This window comes from Sus scrofa, chromosome 1, assembly GCF_054392235.1.
Source record: "Sus scrofa isolate SSC_HxYL_T2T_F1_AM1 chromosome 1, Sscrofa_HxYL_maternal_Yorkshire_Landrace_v2.0, whole genome shotgun sequence".
NCBI classification, from domain to species: domain Eukaryota; kingdom Metazoa; phylum Chordata; class Mammalia; order Artiodactyla; family Suidae; genus Sus; species Sus scrofa.
This window is the reverse complement of record NC_139383.1, coordinates 202,620,926-202,646,551: the sequence shown is the minus strand read 5'-3', so window position 1 is coordinate 202,646,551 and position 25,626 is coordinate 202,620,926. Positions and strand designations below refer to the sequence as shown.

The following is a 25,626-nucleotide window of genomic DNA, read 5'->3' as shown; positions in this document are numbered from 1 at the left end:
AAACTCTGAGATGGCACTTGTTATCGCCCTTAGACAAGGGGTGTAGAGGGAATTGATCTTTGCCTCTCAGAAAAGCCAAGCTCCGTTCTTCCTGCCTTATTCCACATGCTCCTCTCTCCACTCTCAGGCAAATCAAAGTCAGGTTCATTGACAGTGGAAGCCTTGAGTGGATCCTGTTTGCAGAGGATCATGGGAAGACACTGTGGTCCTGAGGCTGCCTCCTTTCTGAGAAAGAAGCTCATGTATCTCCTGCTTTCTAGGCTTCAGAGGCTCACCAAAGCCTTCAGTCAGGATTTCCCTATAGTTCTGGCTGTTCGCTGGGAATCTGGTAATCCTGCCTTCCTTCCTTACCCAAACAGTTCCAAATTCCTTCCCAAAGTGGACCGACACAGACCTAGTCTTGCCTCGACTTTGACATATAATTGAAGCCATCAGTACTCTGTGTGTCCCTGGAGGACCTGTGCTGCTCAGAGACTCTCCCACCTTCCTGTTCCCCTCGCTTCTGGAAGCCGAGCACGCTGTGGTCACAGGCTAGCCCTAGTAGCCTCTCACCTTCCCCAGTTCTCACCCCTCCCCACCCCCAGACATGCAGGGCATCCAAGCAATGTCACCTGGAAGTCAAGGAGGGTGGGGAGGAAGGGCCAGTGCCCTGGGGTTTTCACCCAGGAAGGGAAAGTGTCCTGATGGAAAGAGACAGAAAGGCACAAGGTCTTGGGCCTTATTACCATGCAGAGATCTCTTCTTCGAGCAAGCATACCTTTAGTCCTAAGGGGAAATGGGAGTCACTTTATAGGAGTTTTATCCACTGAGTAGGAAGAATTCGGATTAAAATCCTACCCCAGTGGGCCTCAGGATCCTGACGGAATTTCCAAACCACCTGAAGAAGCAGATGAGAAATCTTATCTCTGGGGATATATTGTCAGATCTAGGCTGAGGTTTTCTTGAGAGGTGAGAAGTGCAGGGCAAAGGATTTCTAAAGCCAAAATGCAGAACCAGAGCTATATCTAAGGGAACTGGCGGCCGGGAAGCTTTACCCATGTTCCCAGCAGTAGAATGGGGGTGTGGGATGGGGCAGAGGAGGAGAGCAGCAGAGGGGAGCCCAGGTCTCCTGGAAAATGCCCATGCAAACCAGTTCCACTGAAGCCCCCACTGTCCCAGCTGCCTGGGTGTCCCTCCACTGCCATGACTCCCGGTCCCTCCCTCACTGCTACCCTCATCCCCCCACTTCCCTTTCAGACTCATGTGGCAGCCCCCTGGGAGTGCAGCTGGGGCTCAGAGGCAGCTGGTAAACACTGCGGGAGCAAAGGCTCTCTGCCTCATCCACGCCTGGCACAGTCCAGGAACTGCACAGTGAAGTCACCCTGCATTGACCTGCCGGAGCCTGCGCTGCCTCCGCAGCATGAAACCCTCCCTAATGTCTCACTCCTGTATCTGAGGCAGGTGGGTCTCTGCTCGGGCCCAGGCATGACCTGCAGGGGCTGGGCTGAGCTTAGGAAAGTGTCACCGCCCAGTCCTATGCTGAGGTCACACCTGTGGTCCAGGAAGTGGAGGGGAAGATGTGGCCACTGGGAGGTTAGCTATAGAAAGGAACCCCCACATGAAAAGAGACAGGGCAGCCCAGAACCCAGCTTCTCAGCTTCCGCAGTGAACATGCTTGGCATCTGTTCTTTCCCTGTGTAAGAAGCACAGGGCTGAGCTTCCACACACTAGGAGGTCTCTGAGGCAGGCAGAAGGAAGTTCAACTAGGGCTGAGAGGTCAAGTAAGGTCTCCCTTCCATCACTTTCCTGTCTGAAGCTGCTCCCACCTGCCCGTACCTGGGCAGCCTTACCTACCAGCTTGAGGGGCAGGTGTGTCTCAGCCAACAAGCCCTCCTCAGCACCAGAGATGCCACCCCTGTCTGTCTAGGAATCTTGCCAACTGAAAACCAGATGATCATCTTAGATCTGAGAACAACTGCACTCCCAGGCATCCAGGGGCAGTAAGTGCCAGATGGGTGGGAAAAGTACATGGCAGATGTTTATTTCTGGGGAGCCCTTCAAAATCCCCTGTTCCAGTGGTTCTAGAAGGAAGTTCAGGATAGCATCTAGCCCCAAAGATTCCTGAAAGGTTTCATCTGGGTAGCCAAGGGCACTGCGGCTTTGCCAGAGCAGAAGCTGAGCAGCCAAAAGCCCTGGGGGTCAAGGAGACCCCATGCCAGTCCCAGCTCTCCCAGTCACAGCTGTGAAAACCTGGCCTGGTGAGTTCTGACTCTTTCTGCACCTTGGCTTCCTCGTGGGTAACATGTACCTTGCCCTGCACAGGTGCATCCTGCATTCAACGTAATGATTCTTACTCATGCTCCCCAGGAAGGCCCATTCTTTGGAGCTTGGCAATCAGTTCCAGGATCTGGCCACACAAGCCTAGTGAAAGATTTAGTTCCTCTCCAGAACACGTCTCTGAAAGGCTCTGCCCCTGGGCTGACCACTTTCCTACAGCATTTTCTGGCTACAGTGAGTCCCCCACCCTTCGAGCTTCTGAGAACAGGGTTCAGAACCAGACCCCCCTGCCCCATCGCTCCCTGCAGAATAAAAATCTAGACAGCATGTGGCAGGCACACTGGGTTCATGACTTAAATCTCTGCCATGAAATCCCCTAGGACCAAACTGTGAGCTCAAGTCTGAGAAAGCAAATCCCGTGGGTGAGATTCCAGCCCCAGAAGGTCAGGGAGCTACAGGTCATGCTGGTCCACTGAGCACCCTGCACGAAGCCAGCAGCCTTAGTGGACTGAGTTCGGCTCTCCACCCTTCCTCTGTGCCAGTTCTGACTGTCCTGGAGCCTCTCATGTTGGGATAGATGCCAGGGGACTTCAGGGCCCAGCAGAAAAGCATGGGAAACAGAATTTTGGACATGAAACATTGCTCTCCAGTTTCAGCAGGTCCCCATTCCTCCTGGCAATTTTATCACTCTTTCCCGCCACCTGCCAAGGGTTCTTCCGCTGCTTCAGACCTTGATGCTCTGACAAGTTGTCACTTGTAGCACAAGGCCTTGCATTACACTTTATAGGCAAAATGGAAGCCACCAAATGAGAACTCGCTCACTTCCTTGCCCACCCCAAACCTCTAAACCCCTTTCTTTTCCTCTTCCCTCCTACTAACTGGGAGAATTCTCTGTCCATGTGGCTGATGCTAGCCCTTCCTCTGAAAGATGGGTGCTTTTCTTTCCCAAACTCTCAGAGACCACTTCTAGTCATCATCTTTTCTCCCATGTATTGGTAAGCTCTTATGTATCCAAAGAAAACAAAGTGTAAAGATCTCTAATAAGTTAATAATGAAATTCTCCTTTGAATCCATGCAGATTGATGGTCCCCAGAACTGTCTCAACTCCGAGGAGTCCCCAGTCTGATCCTGGAACCACTGAGAACAGCAGAACACAGAACTGGGGTGACCCCCCGCCCAGGGCACTCTATAGAAGAGGAGCTTCCATTTGGGGTGAGGTGAGGGTGGGAGGGCCTCAAATCAAACTAGACTTAAATAAGAGACTGAGTGAATAAGGCTAAGTAAAAAAAAACACCCACCAGCTTATCAACCCCTGTTGGACTTCCACCCTCAGCTCACCCATCTTACTTTACTCACCCATCTTTATTTCCTAAGTAAGAGAGCTCCCCTAAAGCCTGAGCCCCAGGAAAGCATCCAGATCCTCCCAGGAAGTCTTCCCCAGCCCTGGAAAGCCTCCTCTCTTGCTCCAAGTCTCCTACATACAGAACTCCTTCCTTCTAAATGGGAGATATTGAAAGTTACAGAAGGCATTTCAACCCTTCTAGCTGTGTCACATCTCAAGAACCAAGGGCAGACAGCTATGCCCAGCCCACTGAAGCATTTCAGTTTCAGCAGGACCCCAGGATTCTTTGCCTCTCCTCTCCTGGCAGCCTACACAAAACCTGCCATGGGAGTTTGGCCCATCTAAGTGCATATGTGTCTGTGTGTATATGTGTCTGTGTATGTGTCTGTGTGCATGTGTGTGTTTGTGTTGGGGGGGAGTGTCTCTGATGATCAGCAAGTTGACCTATAAGCCCAGAGCCCCATCTTCCTCTGGGTAAGGTCACTTCCCCAAGATCCAAGGAGACACAAAACCACTCCTACTGAGGGAAAACCACACTGGCTTGCTGGTGCACCAAAGGTGAAGGACACCTCAATGCCCCTCTGCCCCCTATACCAGATTCCCCAACACATCAGTTCTGAAGACAGAATCCCTAGCCTTGGGCTGCTCAGACAACAAAACATCCCTTGGCCACTTAGGAAGCAAAGGTCTCAGTAGCCTGAGTTGTATCTGGAGGAGTCAAGTTTGAATCTTGCTTTTGCCTCTTGTGCTGTGTGACCCCGAGTGAGAACGCTTCAATCTTTCTGTGCCTCTAATTCCTCCTCAGTAAGATGGGGAAACACTCTGCTGTATGGACTCAACCTGTTTCTGGGGGTGGGTGGGTGGGGTCTCAGTGAAAGCAATCAATGCAACACCTTTGCAAACAGGACTTGGCTAAGCAATGTCTTTAAAAGATTCATAGTAAGATGGGGGGAGGAATTAAAAAACAAAACAGGGGTAGCCTGAAATTTCTATATATCTTTAATAATCTTTGAAAAATTGCCAAATAAGAGGTCTGATCCAGTCATTTCATTAGAAAATAAAGTGTTTATTAAGAAACTATACACTGAACACTCCTATAAGTCTCTGTGGAAACACAACGCCCCATTGTCATAGCACAAGGTGAAGAAAATGGCAGAATAAAAGATGCTGAGATGGATGGAGTCTGGGAGGCTGGAAATGAGGTAATGACTTACAATAATTAAAAAAAAAAAATCATCCTCAAGCTTACTCCTTAAAGCCACACTCGGTAGGAGGCCTTGGCCCAGGGGGCTGGTGGGACAGGATGGAAAACAGCCTGACAAAGTGACGGGGTAGTGGGGAGCTGGGGTTGGGAGGCTATACAGACACACACCTCAAGGCCCTGGAGAGAACCCGAATCTCCGGCAATACTCCAGACATGCAGGTGCCCAGGAGGCCACCCCAGGTACTGGGCATGAACTTGGAAAGCTCTGTGGTCTTAAACCCTGTGGAGGTGCCTGCAGAAACAAGCTGGAAATCCCACCATCCACAGGACTCAGGATGTAAAATCCTAGATGGGAATTTTAGCCCCCAAGTAGAGTTGCCAAAGGGAGAGAATCTGTCATCTATTACCGCGCATCATCGCTCCAAAACTTTGTGAGTGGGATCAGACCACCACCATTTTGTCCTAAGAGTGGTCCTCTGCTCCGGGCTCCACCCTCCAGGGGGGCGCCTGTGCTGAACCCCTGTGACAGAGGGATGTCGGGTGGGTGGGGGGACTGGGCCAAGGCGCCTCAGCCATATGGCAGCAAATCTGGGAGCGGTTCAGGCCTACACTGTCTCTTTCCTACTGAGGCAGGAAGGGGCACCCCCGTCTCTCTATCCATGGATGGAGTGGAAGATGGGGGAAACCACGCCCTCTGTGGGAAGGGGTGGCCATGGAGTAAGGCAGAGGTCAAAGCAAGCAAAGTAAACACAGATCTTGACCAGAGAACAGGAAGACACTTCCACAGGTGCCATGAGAGGGGCTGGAGGAACCAACTGTTACTTCTCTTCCCCTTCAGTTCCTCTTGGCCTTGAAATGCTGATTCCATTGGGTTCCGAAAGTTCTCAGAGTCAAGAGTAAGTAAAAGTGGGGGAAGAGAGCCACTCCCGGGAACGTGGACCAGCAGGAAGGGCCTCGGTCCCTGATTCCCTCGGTCCCTTGTGGTCCCAGTAGGAAGGCCAGTCCACAGGCAAGACCTCCTGCAGCCAAAGCGTGTCGAAGCTGCGGGTCTAGGGGTCAAGGAGCCCTAGAGAGGTCCTCCTCTCCACGGGGCTTCCTAATGTCACACTCACTGTGAGCAGTTCCAGACAGGAGAGGAAGCAAGGGGGAAGTGTGTCCAAAAAAAGGTACGGCTTTCTCCACCAAAAATAATAATAATAATAATAATTATATATATATATTTATAGAAACGGATTGGTTTCCATTCTTTCCTCTGAGACCTAATCTGGTGCCAGGACTTGGGCCCGGCTCCCCCTCCTGTCACCGCGCCGTCTCCACCTCTGCTTAGATGTTCTTCCCCACGGGAGGCTGCAGGACGACGAGGTCCCTAAGTGGACAGCCCGGTGTCCTGGGGGGGCCGGGGAGACCCCACACTTCCGAGCAGGGAAAGGGAGGCCGGAGCACAGCTGGACTTCATCAGGCTTTCTCGTGGTGGTTGGGTTGTTTTTGGAAAGCAAGAGAATGGCTAGGATGTTTAAAAGATGGTTCCTGGCGCACAGGTTTTTAATTCTCTTTATTGGCTCTAAAGATGATGGCAGGAGTTGCCTTGGAGGCCGGAAAAAAAGGAGCACAGTGATGATTGGAAGGAAAGGGCAACCCTGCCAGTGGTGGATGGGGGAAAAAACACCCCGTCTTGGTGGTTAAAGGGTGCGGGGGCTCCGGTGGCTCATGTGGTTTCTACTTAGCATCCCTGGATCCAGACAGAACAATGCCTAGAGCTTCCAACCTCTCAGAGGGCCCAGCCTACCAAGGTGACATCAAAACAGGGAGGCTTAAAAGGAGTTTTTAAAAGCCATGACGTCCTTTGCTGAAATAAACATTGACATCCTCAACATAGATGCCATGGTTAAGAGGCTTGGAATGTCCAGGAAGGCTTATTGGATTCAACATAATTTCTCTGAAACCTATAAAAAACAAAAACAAAAACAAAAAACAGAAAAACAGAAAAAAGCAAAATAAAGTAAAAACCAAAACCCCCAAAGAAGATCAAAACTAGAAGGGGAAGCAGAAAGGGAGCTGGAAAGGGAGGGGTGGACTGGAGACACGGATATATTGGGAACGCCAAATGAATGCTTAGCAAAAGGGAAGGAGATGGGGAGGGGATTAACTTAAAACCAAGCACGGGTGGTCGGAGAACCTGGAAACACTCCACTTTTGCTGCAGCCTCCACTGAACCGAGGGTGGGGAGCGAGCAAAACACTTGGGGACTTGGCCTTGGGTTGTCCTGGAAGAGGAAGTGCAGCCTCATCTAAGGAGGAGGAGGTCCTGATGATGAGCTTGAGCTTGCGAGGAAGGTGGGGGAACAGCAGGGCATGATTGCTAGGGTCATGATTGCCAGACCTCGAATTCCTTGGGGACGCTAGGGGGTCATTTCTAATCCTAAGAGCTGGGATAGAGTGGACCACCTCCGACCACACCAGCTTGGCAGGTGAGGGCACAGTGCTTCCAGAGCCAGAAACCTGCTCACTGACTTTTCCCTAGTTCACTAAGTCAGTGAAATGAATGGCTGGGCTCCAGAGCTGTGAGTGTCCCCGATCACATCTCCAGAAGGAGGTGCTTCAATCAACCCCAGATAAAAATAAAGTCTATAAAGCCACGTCGGTGATGAGCGTGGGTCTGTTTACGAGTGCATGCTGCAGGCCAGAGAGAAGTAGGCCTATCTTCTCATGAAAGCCGTGTGCAGGTGTGTGGACGTGATAATGGGCAGCTGGATGCTGAGGACATTACAGGAGAGGTTGAGTTGGTTGCACTGAGACACACCCCTCCTCATTCTTAGGCCATACTAGGCTCAAAACAGAGTTGAGTTATCTTGGGTATTGGGAACCCTCTGTCTGTAGGGAGAGGGATCAGAGCTGTGGAGTAAGAGGGAAGCGTTCCTTGCCTATGAGGTCATGGTCAGAGGGAGGCTTGGTTTCTGTGAGAGCTCCACTGGGCTAACCTTGGGCAAAGGCTCACTTGGGTCTGAGGTGGAGGGCAGGCCATTAGTCTGGACAGTCTGCATAGAAGTTCTATGATACCTGTGACACTGCTGTTTCTTTCCAGGCCATGGTCCCCCTCTTACTTCTCCCACATCCCTCACCCAGGTCCTGTGAAGGACCCTCTCCTAGAAGACTCCTCTAACCTAAGGGACTTTAATTCCAGCCCCACACTGGGCACCTGGCCACCCCCCAGCCCCAGCCCTCAGGGACACATGGAGATATGATGAGGTCTTAAGATCTTAGGAATCAAAATTGGTGAGGGGCGGGGGTCTGTCCTGTGTACAAAGATGTCAAAGGAGATAACTCACCATGTGACCTTGGGTAAGACACTTCCCCACTCTGGACCTCAGGTTCCTCATATATATAGTGAGTTGATGGGACTAGATGATCTCTATTGTCCTTCAAGTTTAATATCCCATGATTGTCTATGTTTGAAAAGACCCCTGGCAGAAGAGGCAGACATGGGGGAGTTAATGGTCAGTATTGAGCCCCCAAGTGCAAAGACATGGGGAAGCATTTTTCTTAAGTGCACAAGGCCAGACCCATAAATTCAGGTCCTCCCAGCTCCCAGACTCACACTACTTTACCTATAGGGGTGCCTGCTTTATTTTAGGCATAATATTTAGATATAGGATCATCTGAGTACCATGCAGTGCCATTAAAGAACTGCACAGGGGAATGACCATGAACTCTGTCCAACCTGGCCCTGCTACGCATATCCCCTATTCCTCTTCTTGGATGAGGAGGGCCCTGAAATGTGCCCATCACTGTGCCCATCACTGCTTTAGTGGATGCCATTTCTGGGGTTGGAAGGATGATTCCTATGACATGGGTGATGATCTTACAGGTCTCAGGACCCTCTTTGGGGCTCCTCTGCTTCCATAGGAGACACTCAGCTACTCTCCAAGGGAGAAACAGCTTGACAAGGGGGGATGAAGAGGGAATGAGAGGGGGTGTTTGTCCCCTGAAAATCTGTCTTGCCTCAGGGCATAAAGATTTGTCAGGACAACAAAAGCTGCTGGTTCCCTGGAGACACAAGGACTCTAACTCCTATGAAAGAGGAATCTTTATGACTTGAGAGTGAAATCTCTTCTGGAGGCTATGCGGCATCGTGGGCCCTGGAAAGCTCTGCGTCGGATCTATTCAAGGCAGAGGCCAAGGCTGCCTAAGCCTCTGCCAAGGTCCCTGAAGCTGCCTCCGTGAACATGAGCCTTTTCCCATATGAGCCAGGATCTGAAGTTTGTTTTCTCTGGAACTCTCTCCCAGGTGGAGCCTTTCCAAGATTCTAAATGCTGAAGCCTGATAGCATAAGAGGCACGGCTCCAAAATCCTCCTTTCCTCCCCCTCTTCCTCAGAACAACCCAGAGCAGGAAGGAAAAGGCATCTGCTGGGAAGAGGGGAGCAGGGGCGATCAGGACCACCTTGGACACTGACTGAGAAAGGGACAGATGGGTGGAGGGGAGGCCCAAGGGGGACAAATGCACCTCTGAGGAAAGCCTCACCCACCAGTGGCCCATGGCCCCCCACGTCTAACCTTTTCCTCCATCTGTCAACAGCTTTCCCCAAAATCATCCAGCACAGAGTTACTCATAGGCCCTCTGTAATTCAGAACAGAGCCCGGGCTTCAGGGACTGCCTAGGTATAGGTTTCCTGAGAGGCGAGCCAGAGACTCTGGACTCATGTGGGGAAGGGAGGGAAGCATGAAGGAAGAGGCTAGGGCGAAGGGGGTGCTAAGCACCCAGATAATTGGATGGAAGATTCCGGAGCCAATTCCACTGGGCCCAAAGCAGGCTCAATCTTCAAGGGCCAGTTCTTCAGTATTCACTGTAGCAAGAGCAGGGATAGCCTCCATGGCTGTGCAGCTCAAAAGACATTTAAGCCTCTCTGTTTTTCTGACAGTCTCATGGAGCCTCATCGTCTCGTCCTCACCAGAGTTTCGCCCCAGCCTGGCCTTGGGAATCTACAGCTACCAGCTTCCCAGTACCTTCCTGGAAGGACTTCTTGCATCGTCTGCCTACATGCTCTTCATCCGACTTTGGATTCTCAAGGGCTCCCTTTCTGCCCCTGCTTCTTCCTTTTGTTACCCGGTGTGGTAACTTTATTACCAAACTCCATTAAAGTGGTTGAGGTCATGGCCTTGATAAAAGGCCCACTACCAAATTGAGCTCTATGGGATTAGTGCCTGTCTCCTCTTCAAATGTATTTGTTCATCATCTTAAAGTTGCTACATCACAGGAACGGGTAGCACTTCCATAGCACTGGCTGTGAGAAAGGCACTTGGCTCTTAAGAGGAGTTGAAATACACAGGAGTGCTGGCACTGATGTCGCCAGTGGTGTAACCACAGGGAACCGGAAGCGCACAGCAATGCAGACGCTTGTCCAGAGAGAGAGTGAGAACAGGAGGGCTCCGTAGGATAGATGTCGGGGTCGGGGGGGCCTGCACTGCACCCCACCCCCATCAGCCACACAGCCATTCCTAAAGAGGTGAGAGGACGTGCAATGTCTTGAAGCATGTAGTGGGCAGGCAGAGGTTAAAGAAGGGAACCTCAAGCAAAGGCCGTAATGGTCCTACCATCAGATACATCCCTGTTCACCCTGAACTCTGATGATCTTTCTAAGTTAGCGGTGGTCTAGGCACTGTTTACAGTTCATCCACTGTTTCCAATATCTTTTAAAAGTTGGTATTACTAACTCCACTTGACATGTGGGAAAACAAAGGCTCAGTGATATATTAAAAAAAGAAAACCCAAGTTCACTCTGTGGCAGAGTCTGATATTGGACATTGAATCAAGTTCTTCATAACCTTAAAGTGCTTATCATTAACTACCTTGCTGAATGGCTCCCATTTGTTGGAAATCAATATACAGGGAAAGGAGGCAGACATGGAGATCAGAGCAGCAGTGATGGGACATTCTCTAGGGGACGCAGGGCTCTCCATCCGGCAAGGCTCCTTCTGCAAGGCTCGGCTACAGAGCTAGAGTCTTCTTTCCTCACTAACGGCTTCCCTGGCCAGGGAGCCAACCCTCCCCCATGCCCTGCCACTGCTCTCTTGCAACAGATGCCCAGTCTAGCCCTTTCCCAGGCTGCCTTATTTTCTGCACTCCTTAGCCTGCCACACTTACACTCTTACAGTAACACTTTGCTTGTATTGGGACCTTCCAAGTAAGGACTCCCCTTCATTTTGATATTACTTCTGGATATTGGCCCCTTCATTTTGATATTACTTCTAGAAATTCAGCTTAGACAGGATGAAAAGTAAACCTGATGGAAGAGAGATCATAATGGGCTGGGATAGAAGGGCAATGATGCAGAACATAGTCACACCTACAGCAAGATTGTGGAAGGTCTGAGAATCCTCCTGGCAAGCCAACATGGTGCCCAGAAGAATTCTCTCTCCCCAGCACCCTCCGTCTGGGCCACTAAGTGAACAAGAAGTGGTAGAAAAGGGCACATTATGGCCAAGAAAATGTCCCTCATGAATGTCACTTTCTTAGTTTGTTGCCTCTCTAAGGTCATGAGAAGATGGTTATCAAAGAGTCTTAGTGTGCCCAGGATGTTATCATGGTTTACCTTGTTCTGTAACTTTGCTTTCTGATGTGACTACTGCTTTTTCCAATCTAAGTTCTTTCTTCCCCTGCCATCAGAGTCACTAATAAGCTGGTGGCACTGACCCATGTGGGTGAGACCCTAATGCTTAGACTTGTTGACCACCAACTAGCTTGCTTAAAACTCTCAGATCATTTCCTCTGTTATTCTGAGGTTGCAAACCTAACCTATGGGCCATCTGTGGCTTTTTTTCCAGCACAATTAAAAAAAAAAATTGACCGAGTTGCCAACATCTAAAAGTTGGAAAACTTCACATTTACAATATCCCTATTTCTAGCTTCTCTTGAAAATCTGAGAGTTCTGTCAATTCTGGGTCAGCATTCCTGCACAATGATAACCAGCTAGAGCAAAGTGGTGGCCACTTTATATAAAAAGGGCATGTGTTCTCCAATTTGCCATGTGCCCCGCCACTCTTTATTATCCTCCACCTGCTCCCTTCACTTGTTTACAATAACTTCATGGTCTGTCTTAGCATTTGAGTTTAAAATTTCACAATAAACATAAAGCCAGCCCAAGGTTAGAGGCTGTGTGTTAAAGACCATGGAATGCCATCTCAGCGAGGCTTACTGTCCCCATAATGACCAAACTTAGGCTCCCTCTGGGAATAGTGGCTGGAAAGCTCCACCAGAGGGAAAAGCTATTTGTGAAAGAGGAGACAGCTCAGGAGTTGAACTATATGGGTAAGAGGACTTTGCGTTCAGAAATAAGATTCCCAATAAGAAAATATGCCAGAGACCACTTATGCTACTCTTGGGGGAGAAGATGTCATTTGTTTCATCAGCCGATCATGCTTCTACTTTCCTTGACACGTATGAGGTTCTTGACCAAGGTTATCAAGCACTAGCTAGCAGGCTGTTTTAAATACAGCTGTTAAATTCCATGGAGTTTGACCCAAAGTATTCCCATACCCCTGCAACAACAAAAACGCTACAAAGGCTGCTATAGGATATTGAAATGTACTTGGAACTGAAACGTCCCTCTTGCACGTTTCGTGGCTGAGAGTGTAGAGCTGAGACCCCCTGCTTCAGTATGCAGCACCTCTTCCTGCAAAGTCGCCTTGATACTGCTGGGAAAATCAATGACGAGACCGGTCCTGGCCCACGTGCAATGTCTGGTTCCAGCTGTGTGCAGATGCTCTGAGGGAGGGGTCTGTGGCTGAATGTAACCCAAGTGTGAGCTAGCTCAGGGAACAGCTCAGGGAACCATGCCAGGGGAAGTCACAGTGGGAGGGCATTCTCCCTGGGTGAGATCAAAGGGCACAGAACACTGAGATCTCAGACAAAAGCAAAGGCCCTTCCCTGCAGGAATCATGAAGCCTCTCTGACTCTTCCCTGAAGAATAAGGCAAGGCCTGCAGCAAAAGGAGGGTGTGCCTGGGGGCTTGCCCTTGGCATTACTATTGTCGAAGCAGTAAACTGATGTCAGCTCAAAGGGAAATCTCTTCCACCTTCAGGACAGGGATGAAGTGACCTCTTAGCATCAAAACACTTCATCAGCCATGGAGGAGAATTAGCCACTTGGCCAAAATTCTTTACCATTCTCAAAACAAACTAGGGAAGGGATATCTGTAATCCTGGGACATGTCCTCTTCTTAATTAAGAAAGAGGGCCTCAGGTATGAGTAAACTTCATCTATCTTCACCTCTCTCCCTGCACTTCAAAATATTTTTTTTTAATTAGAGTACAGTTGATTTACAGTATTACACCAATTTCTGCTGTACAGCCAAATGACCTAGTCATACATATATATACATTCCCTTTCTTATATTATCTTCCATCATGGTCTATCCCAAGAGAGTGGATATAGTTCCCTGTGCTGTACAGTAGGAAAAATACTTGTTTTTCATATCCAGCATAATTTTTCCCTTTTTGATTCCTTTTATTTTTCTCAAATGTTTGAAATATGTAGAGATGATCAAAACTGGGCACCAGCAACCCAGTAATAACAATTCATTATGTTGTGATGCCTTTCCAAATTTTTGAGAGCAGTAACATCTGACACAGATGGTTGTGAACCTATGTGAGTCCGTCCATGATGCTGTTCCTAAGCTAATTCCTCACCACTTCCCTGAACTAGATTAGTATCATTTCCAGGCATCTTTTACTAATTTGGTTGCATAGGTATATATCTGTAAGAGAATTACAGTATTTTTTTTTGGCCAAATTTAAAGTTTAAAACTGGGAATGTTTCCTAGATTCATCCACATTGAGACATGTAGTTCCCATTCATTGATTTTATTTTTTTTTTACAGCCACATTTGTAGAATTTGGAAGTTCTAGACTAGTCAATTTGGAAATACAGCTCAGGCCTATGCCACAGCCTTGACAGCATCAGATTCAAGCTGCATCTGTGACCTACACTGAAGCTTGCAGAAATGCCAGGTCCTTAGCCCACTGAGTGAGGTCAGGGATTGAACCCGCATCTTCATGGACACTATGTCGGATTCTTAACCTGTCGAGCCACAATGGGAACTCCCCTCATTCATTAATTTTAATGGATGCAGTCCACCATGTGAATATACTACAAACTACCTGCCTGTTCTACCAACTGACACTTATTTCCATTTTGTCATTATTCTGGGGGAAAAAAAGTTGCAATAAATATCATTACACAGTCTAGTTTCTCTAGAACAGCAGTTGGCAACTTTTCCTGCAAAGGGCCAGATAATAAATAGTATTTAAGGCTTTATAGCAATCATGCAGTCTCTGTTGCTGCTACTAAAATTGGCTATTGTAGTCTGAAAGCAGCCAGGGACAACACAGAAACAAATGTGTTCCAATAGAACTTCATTGATAAAAACAGATAGGAACCAGATTTGGCCCTTGGCCCATGGGCCACAGTTTGCTGAATTCTACTCTAGAAGCTTCTTACCCAAAGGGCGACCATGGACCAACATTAGCATCAACAGGGAATCTGATGGCAATGGAGACTCTCAGGCTCCAGTGCATCAATGTCTTCATTTGAACAGCTCTTCCAGTGCGTTCCATGCACAAAAAGTGTTTGAAAAGAATGGCTTTAGAGAATATCCCTATAACTAAATGTATAGAAATCTTTCATTTTATTGCTAAATGTTTTCCCAAAGTGATGGTACCAACTCACATTCCTATGATCATTAAGTAGGTGAACTTCTTAATCATATCTCCATTTCTGACATCTATTACGTGATAGATATTATTTTCTTTTAGCTTTAAGTTTCATTTCCCTGATTACTGCTGAGGTCCACATCAGCTCCATTGGAGTTTCCTGTTTTCTGTGAACTGTCTCTTCCTATACTTTTGTCATTGAATGTGTGTCTATGTATGTGTGTGTATTATATGTATTACGTGGGTATGTATGGGTTATATTACATATATAATAATATATAATATGTACATATGCATGCCACACACAAATAATGTATATATTGTATATAATGTATACATGTTATAATTATACAGATTACATATGTGTGTCTACCCACACACACACATATATACACAGAGCTGGTCTGTTTATTTTGTGGGAGTTTGTTATTTATTGCACATGCAAATTCTTTGCTGGGTATATGTGTTGGAATTATATTCTCTCAGTCTATGGTTTATCTTTTCACTTTATATATGGTATCTCATATAGTTTTTTTAAAATTAATGTAGTCAAATGCATTAATCTTCCTCTTTATGTTATTTATAGTCTGTATCTTGAGATTTTTTTCCTCCTCAAAGCCAAAAAATATACTCCTTTCCTCTAAAAGTACTACATTTAACAATCCAGAGAAGAGAAGAGTTCCAAATAATTTATACAGAGACTCCTCACTTAAGGAAACGGAGCTTAACTCCCCACCCTGGGAGTGTGCTGTTTTGAGCTTACTTCCCAAGAGTATGGTAAGGGAACTTTGTAGTGAAGAATCCTGGCCAACACTGCCTCAGCCAGGTGATCAGGGCTAGCACATTCAGTGACACCATGTCATAAGCACAGACTTGATGTGACGTGATGAAGATGGCACTCACCTCTGTGGACTTCCTCCCCAAACTCACACCCCCAACTAACAAGCCTAAACTGAAAGACATTCTGCAGAAAATCTGACCACTGCTCCCCAGAGCTGTCAAGGTAATCAAGGACAAGGAAAGTCTGAGAAACTGTTACAGATCAGATGAGGCTAAAGAAACATTATAACTAAATGTAATGTAGTGTTCTGGGTGCAATTCTGAAATGGAAAAAAGGATATTTGAGGAAAAACTGGTGAAATCAGAATGAAGTATCAAATTTAGTTAAGAGAAACATGCCAAAGTTGGTTTCTTAGTTGTGATAAATGTAAATCATGGTGATTTAGGATGATTACAATAGAGAAAACTGGGTGAGAGGTATAAACTGCATTCTGGCTGCAACTTTTCTGTATATCTAAAAGTATTTTAAAATAAAAACCTTATCTAAAGCAAAAATTTCTACTTTTAAATTTCACCCAGAATTTATAACTTGTTGTATGCTTGGTGTTAAATAAATATATTTTCCCTCACGTGGTTTTTATTGAATAAGTTTTTCCTTTCATATTGATTTCCAATGGCATATCCAAAATACCCACACACATCTATCTGTTTGTCTATCTATATATGCCATGTATGTTTTCTGAGTGCTAAGAAAAATATTATACTTTAGCCTATTTGTCTCCCATGTCTTGATTACTCTTTCTGTCTATAAGAGCAAAACTCTCCAACATTTATCTTCTTTAAAAAAAAAAATCTTAGTTATTCTTTGTATTTCATTCTTTTATATAAATTATAGAATAAGCTTATCAAGCAAGTGCCTTTAAAAACCCTGCTGGGATTTTTCTTAGGAGTGTTTTTAATTTACAGGCTTGGGGGAGGAACAACATGTTATTATAATTGGCTCTTCCCTCTTTAAGAACAAGATAGAGTGATTTTTATTTTATACTCTTAATGCTGTCTTATATTTTCCAGAAGATACCATATATCCTTTATAGAATTTATATTTTTGCCTTTTTTTGGTTTCATTTTTGCCACTATAAATATGATTTGTTTTCTACTAAATCTTCTAATGGCATTTAGGAAATATACTGATTTGTGTTTATTGATCTCATATTAGTAATTTTGCTGAATTCTCTAATTCGTTCTAGCTTTTTAAATACCTTTTGATATTGTACATGGGATGATCATATCATCACAAAAAGATAGTCATAAGTCATTCCACAATTCTTATATTTCTTTTCTTGTCTTATTGCATTGGGTAGAATCTCAGAACATTGCTGAGTAAAAGTCAGGCTAATAAATAGCCTTATTGATAGCTGTTGTTTGCTTCTCCCCCCCCCCCCACATGGCTCATAATTTTGGATTGCAGTTTATTTTGAATAGGAAGGATTTTTTTCTCTCCTTTTCCTTTTGTGCTCAGTCAGCACTGTTTAATGTTTTTGGTGTTGTGGTTGTTATTGCTGCCTCCACCAAGGCTCTTAGAAATTCAATTCCAAACCCATTCTATAATGAGGGCTTGGGGGTCCATAAAGGGTAATATTATTTGAAAATAAAAAGCTTGCTTAAAAATAAAAGTTCTACTTTTAAATTTAAACAAGAATTTATAACTTTTTTGTGACTGATATGAGGTAATAATATAACTTTATTTTTCCTCATGTTGAATAGTTTCTCCCTTTCATACTGATTTGCAATGGGATAGAGCAGAATAGTCTTCAGCTAGCTGAGTGCCTTAAGTCAGTCCATCACCTCAGCGGTTGCATCTTTATCTCTCTCCCCTACTTCTTTAGGCTAGATTCCTGCTCATTGTACTCTCAGGTAGGTATTGGCGACACTATTTTTTCAGACTCTTTTCTATCCCTGATCCCCTGACAATGCAGAGTACATATATAGCTGTACGGGATCCTCTAGAGCTAAATTCCTGTCCTTATTTTTTGCCTCCAGACTTGGAGCTCAGCTTGAGAATGAATGTAGCTCTGCTCTCTCAACCTTTTGTTTCTGTACCATTTCTGATCCATCAGGTTATTTATCATGTTTTTAGGCCCAGCTATGTGTTCTTATATTTTTCTGTCATTGCTATGTGTTTGGAGCAGAGAAAGTGCACTAAAGTATGAATTCACTGCAACATCTTGACCACAGCCTGATTACTTTTCTTTCTATATTAGAGAAAAATATATTTCCTTTTTTTCTTTAACAGTGCCTTCAATCCTATCTGCAACTTCCTTCTTCAATTATTTCCTTTCTCTCCAGCATCTTCCATAAATTCTGTTCTGCAGAAATCTACATATGGCCATCTTTATCTTTTGGAATGTGCTCATGTATCAAGCCACTGTGTACCCACATTTCCACTTTCTCAACTAGTAAATGATGGAGCAATGTTTTCCACTTTACAAACCATTTACTATCATCCCGTTTCCTTAGTTCCTTTGGGTACAAACATTTTTCATGATTCATTTCCAAATATAACCTCCACTATCTTACAGGTCATTAATGTTTAAAGTCCCATAATCCAACTTCTAGTCCCTCTACATAAACTGATCTCTTGAAGGTTACCAGTGGCTACTCCATGACTCGATTGTCCTTCATTCCCCTTCACCTTGACCATTGAACATCCCCCATGGCACTTACAATACTGTGTCATATTTCTACCTTCTACTCTTTCTTTATTTCCTTCTTTGTTTCTTTCTTTTTTGTTTTTTTGTTTTTGTCTTTTTAGGGCCTCATCCTTGGCATGTAGAGGTTCCCAGGCTAGGGGTCAAATCAGATCTGTAGCTGATGGCTTATGTCATAGCCACAGCAACACGGGATCCTTAACCCACTGAGCAAGGCCAGGGATCAAGCCTGTGTCCTCATGGATACTAGTCAGATTTTTTAACCATTTTGAGCCATGATGGAAACTCCTTTTTTTAAGGGCCACACTCAGGGCATACAGAAGTTCCCAGGCTAGGGGTCTGATTGGAGCTGCAGCTGCTGGCCTACACCACAGCTACAGCCATGCCAGATCTGAGCCATGTCTGTGATTCACACCACATCTCACGACAATGCCAGATCCTTAACCCACTGAGCAGGCAGGGATTGAACCTGCATCCTCATGGATAATAGTCGGATTCGTTACCACTGAGCCACAACAGGAACTCCCTACTCCTCTTCCCTACTTGGCTTCTTTTCCTCCACCTGTACTCTATGGTGGTTTCTCAAGGATCAGTCCTTCCACCCCTGACTACTCAAAGTGTGGCTCTCAGGCCAGCAATAATAGCATCACCTGGGAGCTTGCTAGAAATGAGGATTCTCAAGATCTTACCCCAAACCTAGTGGATCAAAATCTATGTTTTAAAAAAATCCTCAGGTGATTAAGGTGTAGGAATGCAGCTCTAACCCTCTTCTCCTCTTTCTCTTCATGTCCTTGAACACTCATTTATATCCACATCCAAGGGTATGACCTCTAGCCCTTTAACTCTAGCCACAAACTGTCTTCTAGGTCTCATTCTCACAGTTCCAACTGGCTACTTGGCATTTCCATTATTGTGCATCACAACCACAAACCCAACATGTCTATAATCCCCATCCCAAACAATTTTCAGTCCACATCTTTAAAATCACTACCACCCTTATAATTACTCAGGCACAAACTATTGAAGTCATCCTCATTTCTTGTCAATGTCTTCCTAATTTCCATATCTATTCAAACATCAAGTTTCAATACTTGTTTGCAGTATCTCTCGTACATATCCTTTTCCTAGATTCCTCACATTAGCAAAGCATAGAGGAAAGATCTGGAGAGAGACTTTTGGCTATCAAATTCCTGTTCTACTACCTACATTTACTTAAAACTTTAAGTAAATTACTTGAATGCTCAGAGCCTTGATTTCCCCTTTTGTAAATGGGAAATATCATTATCTATTTCACAGGTGCTATTGTTATTTAATCAAAAAAGAATCAGGTCAGAGCCCAGCATATGAAACACATTAGATGATTAAATCAAAACTACAATGTGGTATCATCTTACACCAGTCAGAATGGCCATCATCATAAAGTCCACAAACAATAAATGCTGGAGATGGTGTGGAGAAAAGGGAACCCTCCTACACTGCTGATGGGAATGTAAACTGGTGCAACCACTGTGGAGAACAGTATGGAGTTTCCTTAAACTAAATATAGAACTACCATAGGATCCAGAAATCCCACTCCTGGGCATATATTTGGAGAAAACCATAATTTAAAAAGATACATTTTTTCTTTGAAACACAAATTTCATTGATACACAATTTACAATAGCCAAGCCACGGAAGCAACATATGTCCATAGACAGATTAATGGATAAAGAAGATGTGGTACATATACAATGGAATATTACTCAGCCATAAAAATAATGAAATGATGCCATTTGTAGCAACATGGATGGACTTAGAGATTACCATACTAAGTGAAGTAAGTCAGACAGAGAAAGAAAAATATCATATGATATCACTTATATGCGGGATCGAATAAAAATAATATAAAATAACTTATTTACAAAACAGAAACAGATTCAGATATCAAAATCAACCTTATGGTTACCAAAGGGGAAACTTAGGGGCAAGGAATGAATTAGAGGTTTGGGATTAACATACACAGACTACTATATATAAAATAGATAACTAACAAGTACCTACTGTATAGAACAGGGAAATCTACTCAATATTCTGCAATAACCTATATGGGAAAAAAATCTGAAAAAGAATAGACATATGTATATGATTCACTTTACTGTATACCTGAAACTAACACAATGCTGTAAGTCAACTATACTACAATAGAATTTTAAAAAATCCAAAAATCATAAAAGGAGAACTCAAAAATAAAATAAGTCACCTGTGATGAATTTTTTTTTTAAGTATTGGTTTAGGCTTCCTCAACTCTCACCTCAATTTTAAGGCCACTGTTTTGGGGCTTCATAATATATTCCTCTGATTCTAGTCCCTAGGTTAATCTATCTGACACATGATTGTCAAATTATTATCATTAAAACATCACATTCAGCAATCCACCACCCTGTTCAGGAGCCAGCACTGATTTAAAATGCCTTTGCATGAATTCCAAATGAGTTAGGCTGCCCCCCTGGTCTTGCCACTCCCTGCTTCCAGCCAAATATTCTAGCCTTGTCACCCACTCCTCCCCTACTCACAATCTCTGGTTCAGGTAAGCTCTAAGCTGACCATACCCTACAGTTTTAAGCTTATGTTTCCACTTCCGTGGTATTCTGCTGTCCTAAATGTTCATCTCCTAACTTATTTACCCCATCCAATTCCCAGCAATTCTTCAATAACAGCTCAAATCTCACTATCTGTATAAATCATTTGGCAGTTAATTGTGATTTTCTATGTGATACTTCTTCTGTTATCTGGAGCAGTTTTAAATATACATACTACAGTGAATCTATTCATGGATCTATTTTTTCATTTCTCAGTGAGATTGTTTTTTTAAAAAACCTAACAACAAATATATCTATAACCATTTAGATATACTCAGGCAATTATACAAAGTACTGGTCATTCCTCATTTAACCGTCACAGCATCCCTATGAGGGGAGAACTATTATGGTCCCTAGTCTATGCATGAGGGGGGAAAGGGGGTGAAGATGCTCAGTAACATGTGCCAAGTTTCCCTGGGAATGGCATGCAGTGCCATCTTGAGTCTAGGCTTTCTCATCCCAGTTCTTATGCACTGAACCCTCTGCTATATTGAAATCCAAGCAGGAAACACATCTGACAGCTCTCCCTGTTTCTCACCTGAAAGACCAGCATTTTAGAGAACAGAAAACTTATTTTTTAGAACCATGTGATATGACTCGTGTGTGTGTGCATGAATCTGTATAACAATATGCCACACTATTTTGAAGTTCTACTATAGTACCTTGACATTTACAAAGCATTTCTTCTCCCCAAACTTTAAGTGATTATGTGAGCCTTAAAATAACTCTGTGAGGTAAGGAAAGAAAAACAATTGTTAACATCAATGTCTCCTACCCCTGACTTGACCATGCAGCCCTCCCAGAACCAAAGACCTCAAGTCTATCTGCTCTCCCAGGGTGCCTGACCTCCCTCAAGATCATGGCCATTTTGTTTAGGATCCAGTGAGCAAAAGCCAAAGGCCTGAGTCTAGCAAGAAATGTAATCAATACAGTCCAAATCCCTGAGTGGTATCAATTTTAAACAGGTTATCTTAAAGCAGGGTATGGCTAAGAGGATCAGGTAGCCAGCACATTCTAAATGTATAGCCCTAACGATTAAATAATATAAACACATGAGTTGCTTTTCTGACTCAGAATTCCTATCGTCAGTGATATGGTGAAGGTACTGAAAATGATGACAAAGGGAAAGATGAAAAGAAGACAGACAAGAAGGGTCCCACTGTGAGTCTGTATAGAGCAACCTTTCTTAACCTTTCTTGGGGCTTGCTCTCTATAATTTGAGGAAAGCCTCATATACAGAGACATACACACAAAAGACTCATTCATTTTGGGCAATCAAAGTGTCATGGTCTAGCTAAGGACCCATATTAAGAGTAGTAGATACATACTGTACTGGTCACAAAGCATCAGCATTTTGCAATGACAGACTCTATGGCAGATAGCAACAAAGGCAGACTCAAAATCCCTGCTTTCATTGTGCTCCAAATATCCAAACTGCTGATACACGGTAAGGTCCTACAGTACTCATGAGCATTAAGTTCAGAGTTGGGAAAGGGAATATCAGGATGAATAAAACCCCATTACTACCCTAGAGAATCTTAAAACCCAGTGCCAAGAATGTGAAGACTACACTTTTCTAAGCTTACCTAGCAACAATTTTTGCAAATACCTGAGTATCAATCTTCCAGGAGCAAAAAAAAGGAAGTTTACAGTCAACTAGAGTCCTAAAACAAATGATTACAATACAAGATCTAGTCTAGTAAATATCAAGAGCGAGGTTCCCACCCTGAGCTGTGGGAATTCAGTGAGGGCACAATCCATGTGAGGGGAAGAGAGGAGGTGAGAAAGATGGTCACTAGGCAGAGATGCATGGGGGGAGCACTGCAAATAGTAGGAGCATAACGTTGAAGGATAGCAAATGGGGAATTGTCATGAGATGATTTGTGCCCCTGCAAAAGACAACTCCAGTACTTCAGAAGTCACCTTATTTGGAAACAATATCATTACAGAAGATTAGGAAAAGATCAAGTCACTAGGGTAGCTTCTAATCCAATATGACTGTGTCCTTATAACAAAGGGAAACATGGACACATGGACAGACATACACACTCACCAATGAGAATGCCGTGTGAACATGAACGCAGAGATTCAGGTTATGCCTCTATAAGGAATGACCAAGATTCCCAGCAAAGTACCAGAAGCTAGGAGATACACACAGAGCAGGTCTCTCCCTGGTGCCTTTAGAGGGAGTATGGCCCTACCAACGCCTTGATCTTGCATCTCTGGCCTCCAGAACTGTGAGACAATAAATTTCTATTGTTCCAAGCCACTAAGTTTGTGTTACAGCAGCCCTAGAAAACTAAAAACAGGGATTTTTTTTTTCCCCAGAAAAGCAGAATATAATTTGGTTGGAACACAAAGCAGGAGTAAGGGAGAAATGGGGAGCCAGCTCAGCAGGGGAGGTTAAGAAAATAGCATCAGGGGCTATTTGTGAGTAATCTCATAACAATGTGACACCCCCATCAAGTGACTGGAGTGGGGCTGCACTATGAAAAGAATTCAGAAATTGATGGACAGATAGCTGAAGACAGATAGCTAAATGAAGATTGATGACAAATCAATAGATATGGCATGGGTAGACACATGGATAAGAGATTTAGATTAAACGATGCATGAGTGAATGACAATGACCTTTCTACTCAGTGTTAAAAATCAATTTCTAAATGTTGAATTCTGTTTGCCACTTTCAAAACAATGTCACATAGCCTTGGGAAGACAAAAGTCCCATAAATGTATGAGTATTGTATGCCTGGGACAGCAGTCCCAGAGAGCCTGGGGGTCCCCTGCTCAGGCAGACACACTTGGCCCACACTTAGCAACTCTATGCGACAGTGGTATGACACCTCTGCCCTTGCGGACCAACCATAGTTAGGCCCCTAGGAACCCTGGCTGAAACACCAGGTGTAACAGAAAGGACCTCATGGAAGAGCACTAGGGCATTCCCAGGAGCTAATTACAGTGGGAGATGACCTCCTAGAAGCAAGTGCATTTGCTAAGTCTGGAAGGAGAGAAGAGGTTTCTAAGAAGATGGGAAGAAAAGGTTATTTCCAGCAGAAAGAACCACTTGAGTGATGGTCTTTGTGAGAGGGACAAAATACATTTAAGGAGCACAAGGAGTTTCTATTGGAGAATAAATGGAGACAATTAACTTGGGGCAGATGAGGAAAGAACTTCCGAAGAGTCTGTAAGGAGGTGAGAGAGGGGATGAGTGGTGGTTGGACCAGGTAGGACAGGGGTCCACAAGCATTTTCTGTCAAGGGTCAGATAGTAAACATTTCTGGCTTTACAGGATACATGGTCTCTGTTGCAAATACTCAACTCTGTCATTGACACCTGAAAGCAGCCATGGACAATATGTAATGAATGAACGTGGCTGTGTTCCCATAAACTTTATTTATGGACACATAAATTTGAATTTCATATCATTCTCCTGTGTAAAAAAAGATGATAGTTCTTTCAATATTTTCCAACTGTTTAGGAATAAAACCATTCTTAATTCCCAAGCTGTATGACAACAGGTGGTGGGCTCAACTGGGCCCACTATAGCTTGCAGACCCCTGGGTTAAAGGGGGACTGAAGCAGGTGGGCAGTGGTCAATTAGGGCTGGGATCATGAAAGGAGAATTAAGAAGAGGGATGCCAGAGAAATGCAAAGATATCTTATGCAAATTAGAAACTTTGCATTTCATTAAATGTAGGTGGTGGGAGAGGAGGTGGGGTCTGGGCAGCTCCAGGGCTCTCCATGTGACTTATGATAGGACCATCAGCAACCTTTGAAAAGGAGCAGGTATATGAGAGCAGGTGACACTTTTCAGAACAAACCCAGAAGAGCATCCTGTAACCGCTAAAGGAAGTGTGGCAACACTTGGAATAGGAATTAGGAACCTTAGGCTCTTGGATTTATTCCATCAAACCCAAAGCATGACAGTTTCCCTTAGTGCTCTTCAAGTAGCACACTAAGCACACAGAAAAATTTGCAGCATTGAGCCCTGCAGTCAACTCCACTCAGAGCAGAGCCGCTAGAGATATGATACGGTCAGTGGAAGAACTGAGACTAACGTCAGGTCAATTTATTTCAGGAACTTTGCACATGGATGTATTCTTCAGGGATCTCCCTGTGTCTATTATCCCCCAAGCATACCAGTTGCCTCAGGACGCAGGAGACTTGATTTCTAGACTTTAGACTCTCAGTGTAGTCCACTGATTTAATGGATCATCTTTATTTATTGAGGAGACAAGAGTGTAACTGCCCTGATCGTTTAAGCTGGCAACATGGTAAAGGGAATAAGAAAATCCTAAACTTTACCTCTAGTTCTGCCATGAACCTTCTGTGGGTCACATACAAGTGATGTCACTCCCTGAGGTCAGGCTTCCCACAGTCGAATGGGGATAACCGCACTTCCCTTGGAGGCCCAAGAGTTCACAGAACGTATAAGTGAAATGCACTGTGCAGTGCCTGGGCACAAGCAGCATGAATTAGATTCTAACTTCAAATGTAACCCATAGACAATGTGCAATGATGCAGCCATACATGCCCTAGGAAGAGAGACAAAGCAGTTAAATGATGAGACATTTGCTCTGAATTCCATTATAGAATCTCCTCCTCCTACAAATCCTTCAAAATTCCCAGGCAGTGACCCAAGCAATGAGTTGTATTTTTATCATATTGGGTGACCCTTCTTGGCTTTATTATTCCAGTAAATCATCAGGCTCTGGAAGGTATTCCACCTACAAATATATACACTTCCCAGAGAGTGGAAGGGTGCATGATTTTTTTCTTACATGAATGCATTTTGGCAGATCATGTGTTCTCAGTTCCCAAAACACCACCTTTTCCTATTGTCACGACAGACCATGACACATTTTATGTAACCACCATGGTCCCCAAAGCATTTGAATGTGTGAACTAGCATCAGGTTTTGCAAATTCTCTCTGTAAAAACATTATTCCTCCCCAAGTATCAAATGTGATCAATCCTACCAGTATCTTAAAATCTAGTGCTTTTTGAAGGATA

The 25,626-nt window shown here is 44.5% G+C and overlaps 1 protein-coding gene across 20 annotated transcripts in view; it reads right to left on the bottom strand.

Moving 5' to 3' along the window:
• NTRK3 (neurotrophic receptor tyrosine kinase 3) overlaps positions 1-25,626 on the bottom strand; it is a 383,256-nt gene that overhangs the window by 89,056 nt on the left and 268,574 nt on the right. For 3 of the 20 annotated variants that reach the window (XM_021083229.2, XM_085010587.1, XM_085010585.1), the window contains exons 14-15: positions 8,128-8,262; positions 6,340-6,745 (exon numbers count right to left, since the gene is read on the bottom strand). In XM_021083229.2, the coding sequence (XP_020938888.1) occupies positions 6,627-6,745; positions 8,128-8,262 (254 nt within the window). In that variant the 3' untranslated portion in view covers positions 6,340-6,626. 20 annotated transcript variants of the gene reach the window in all.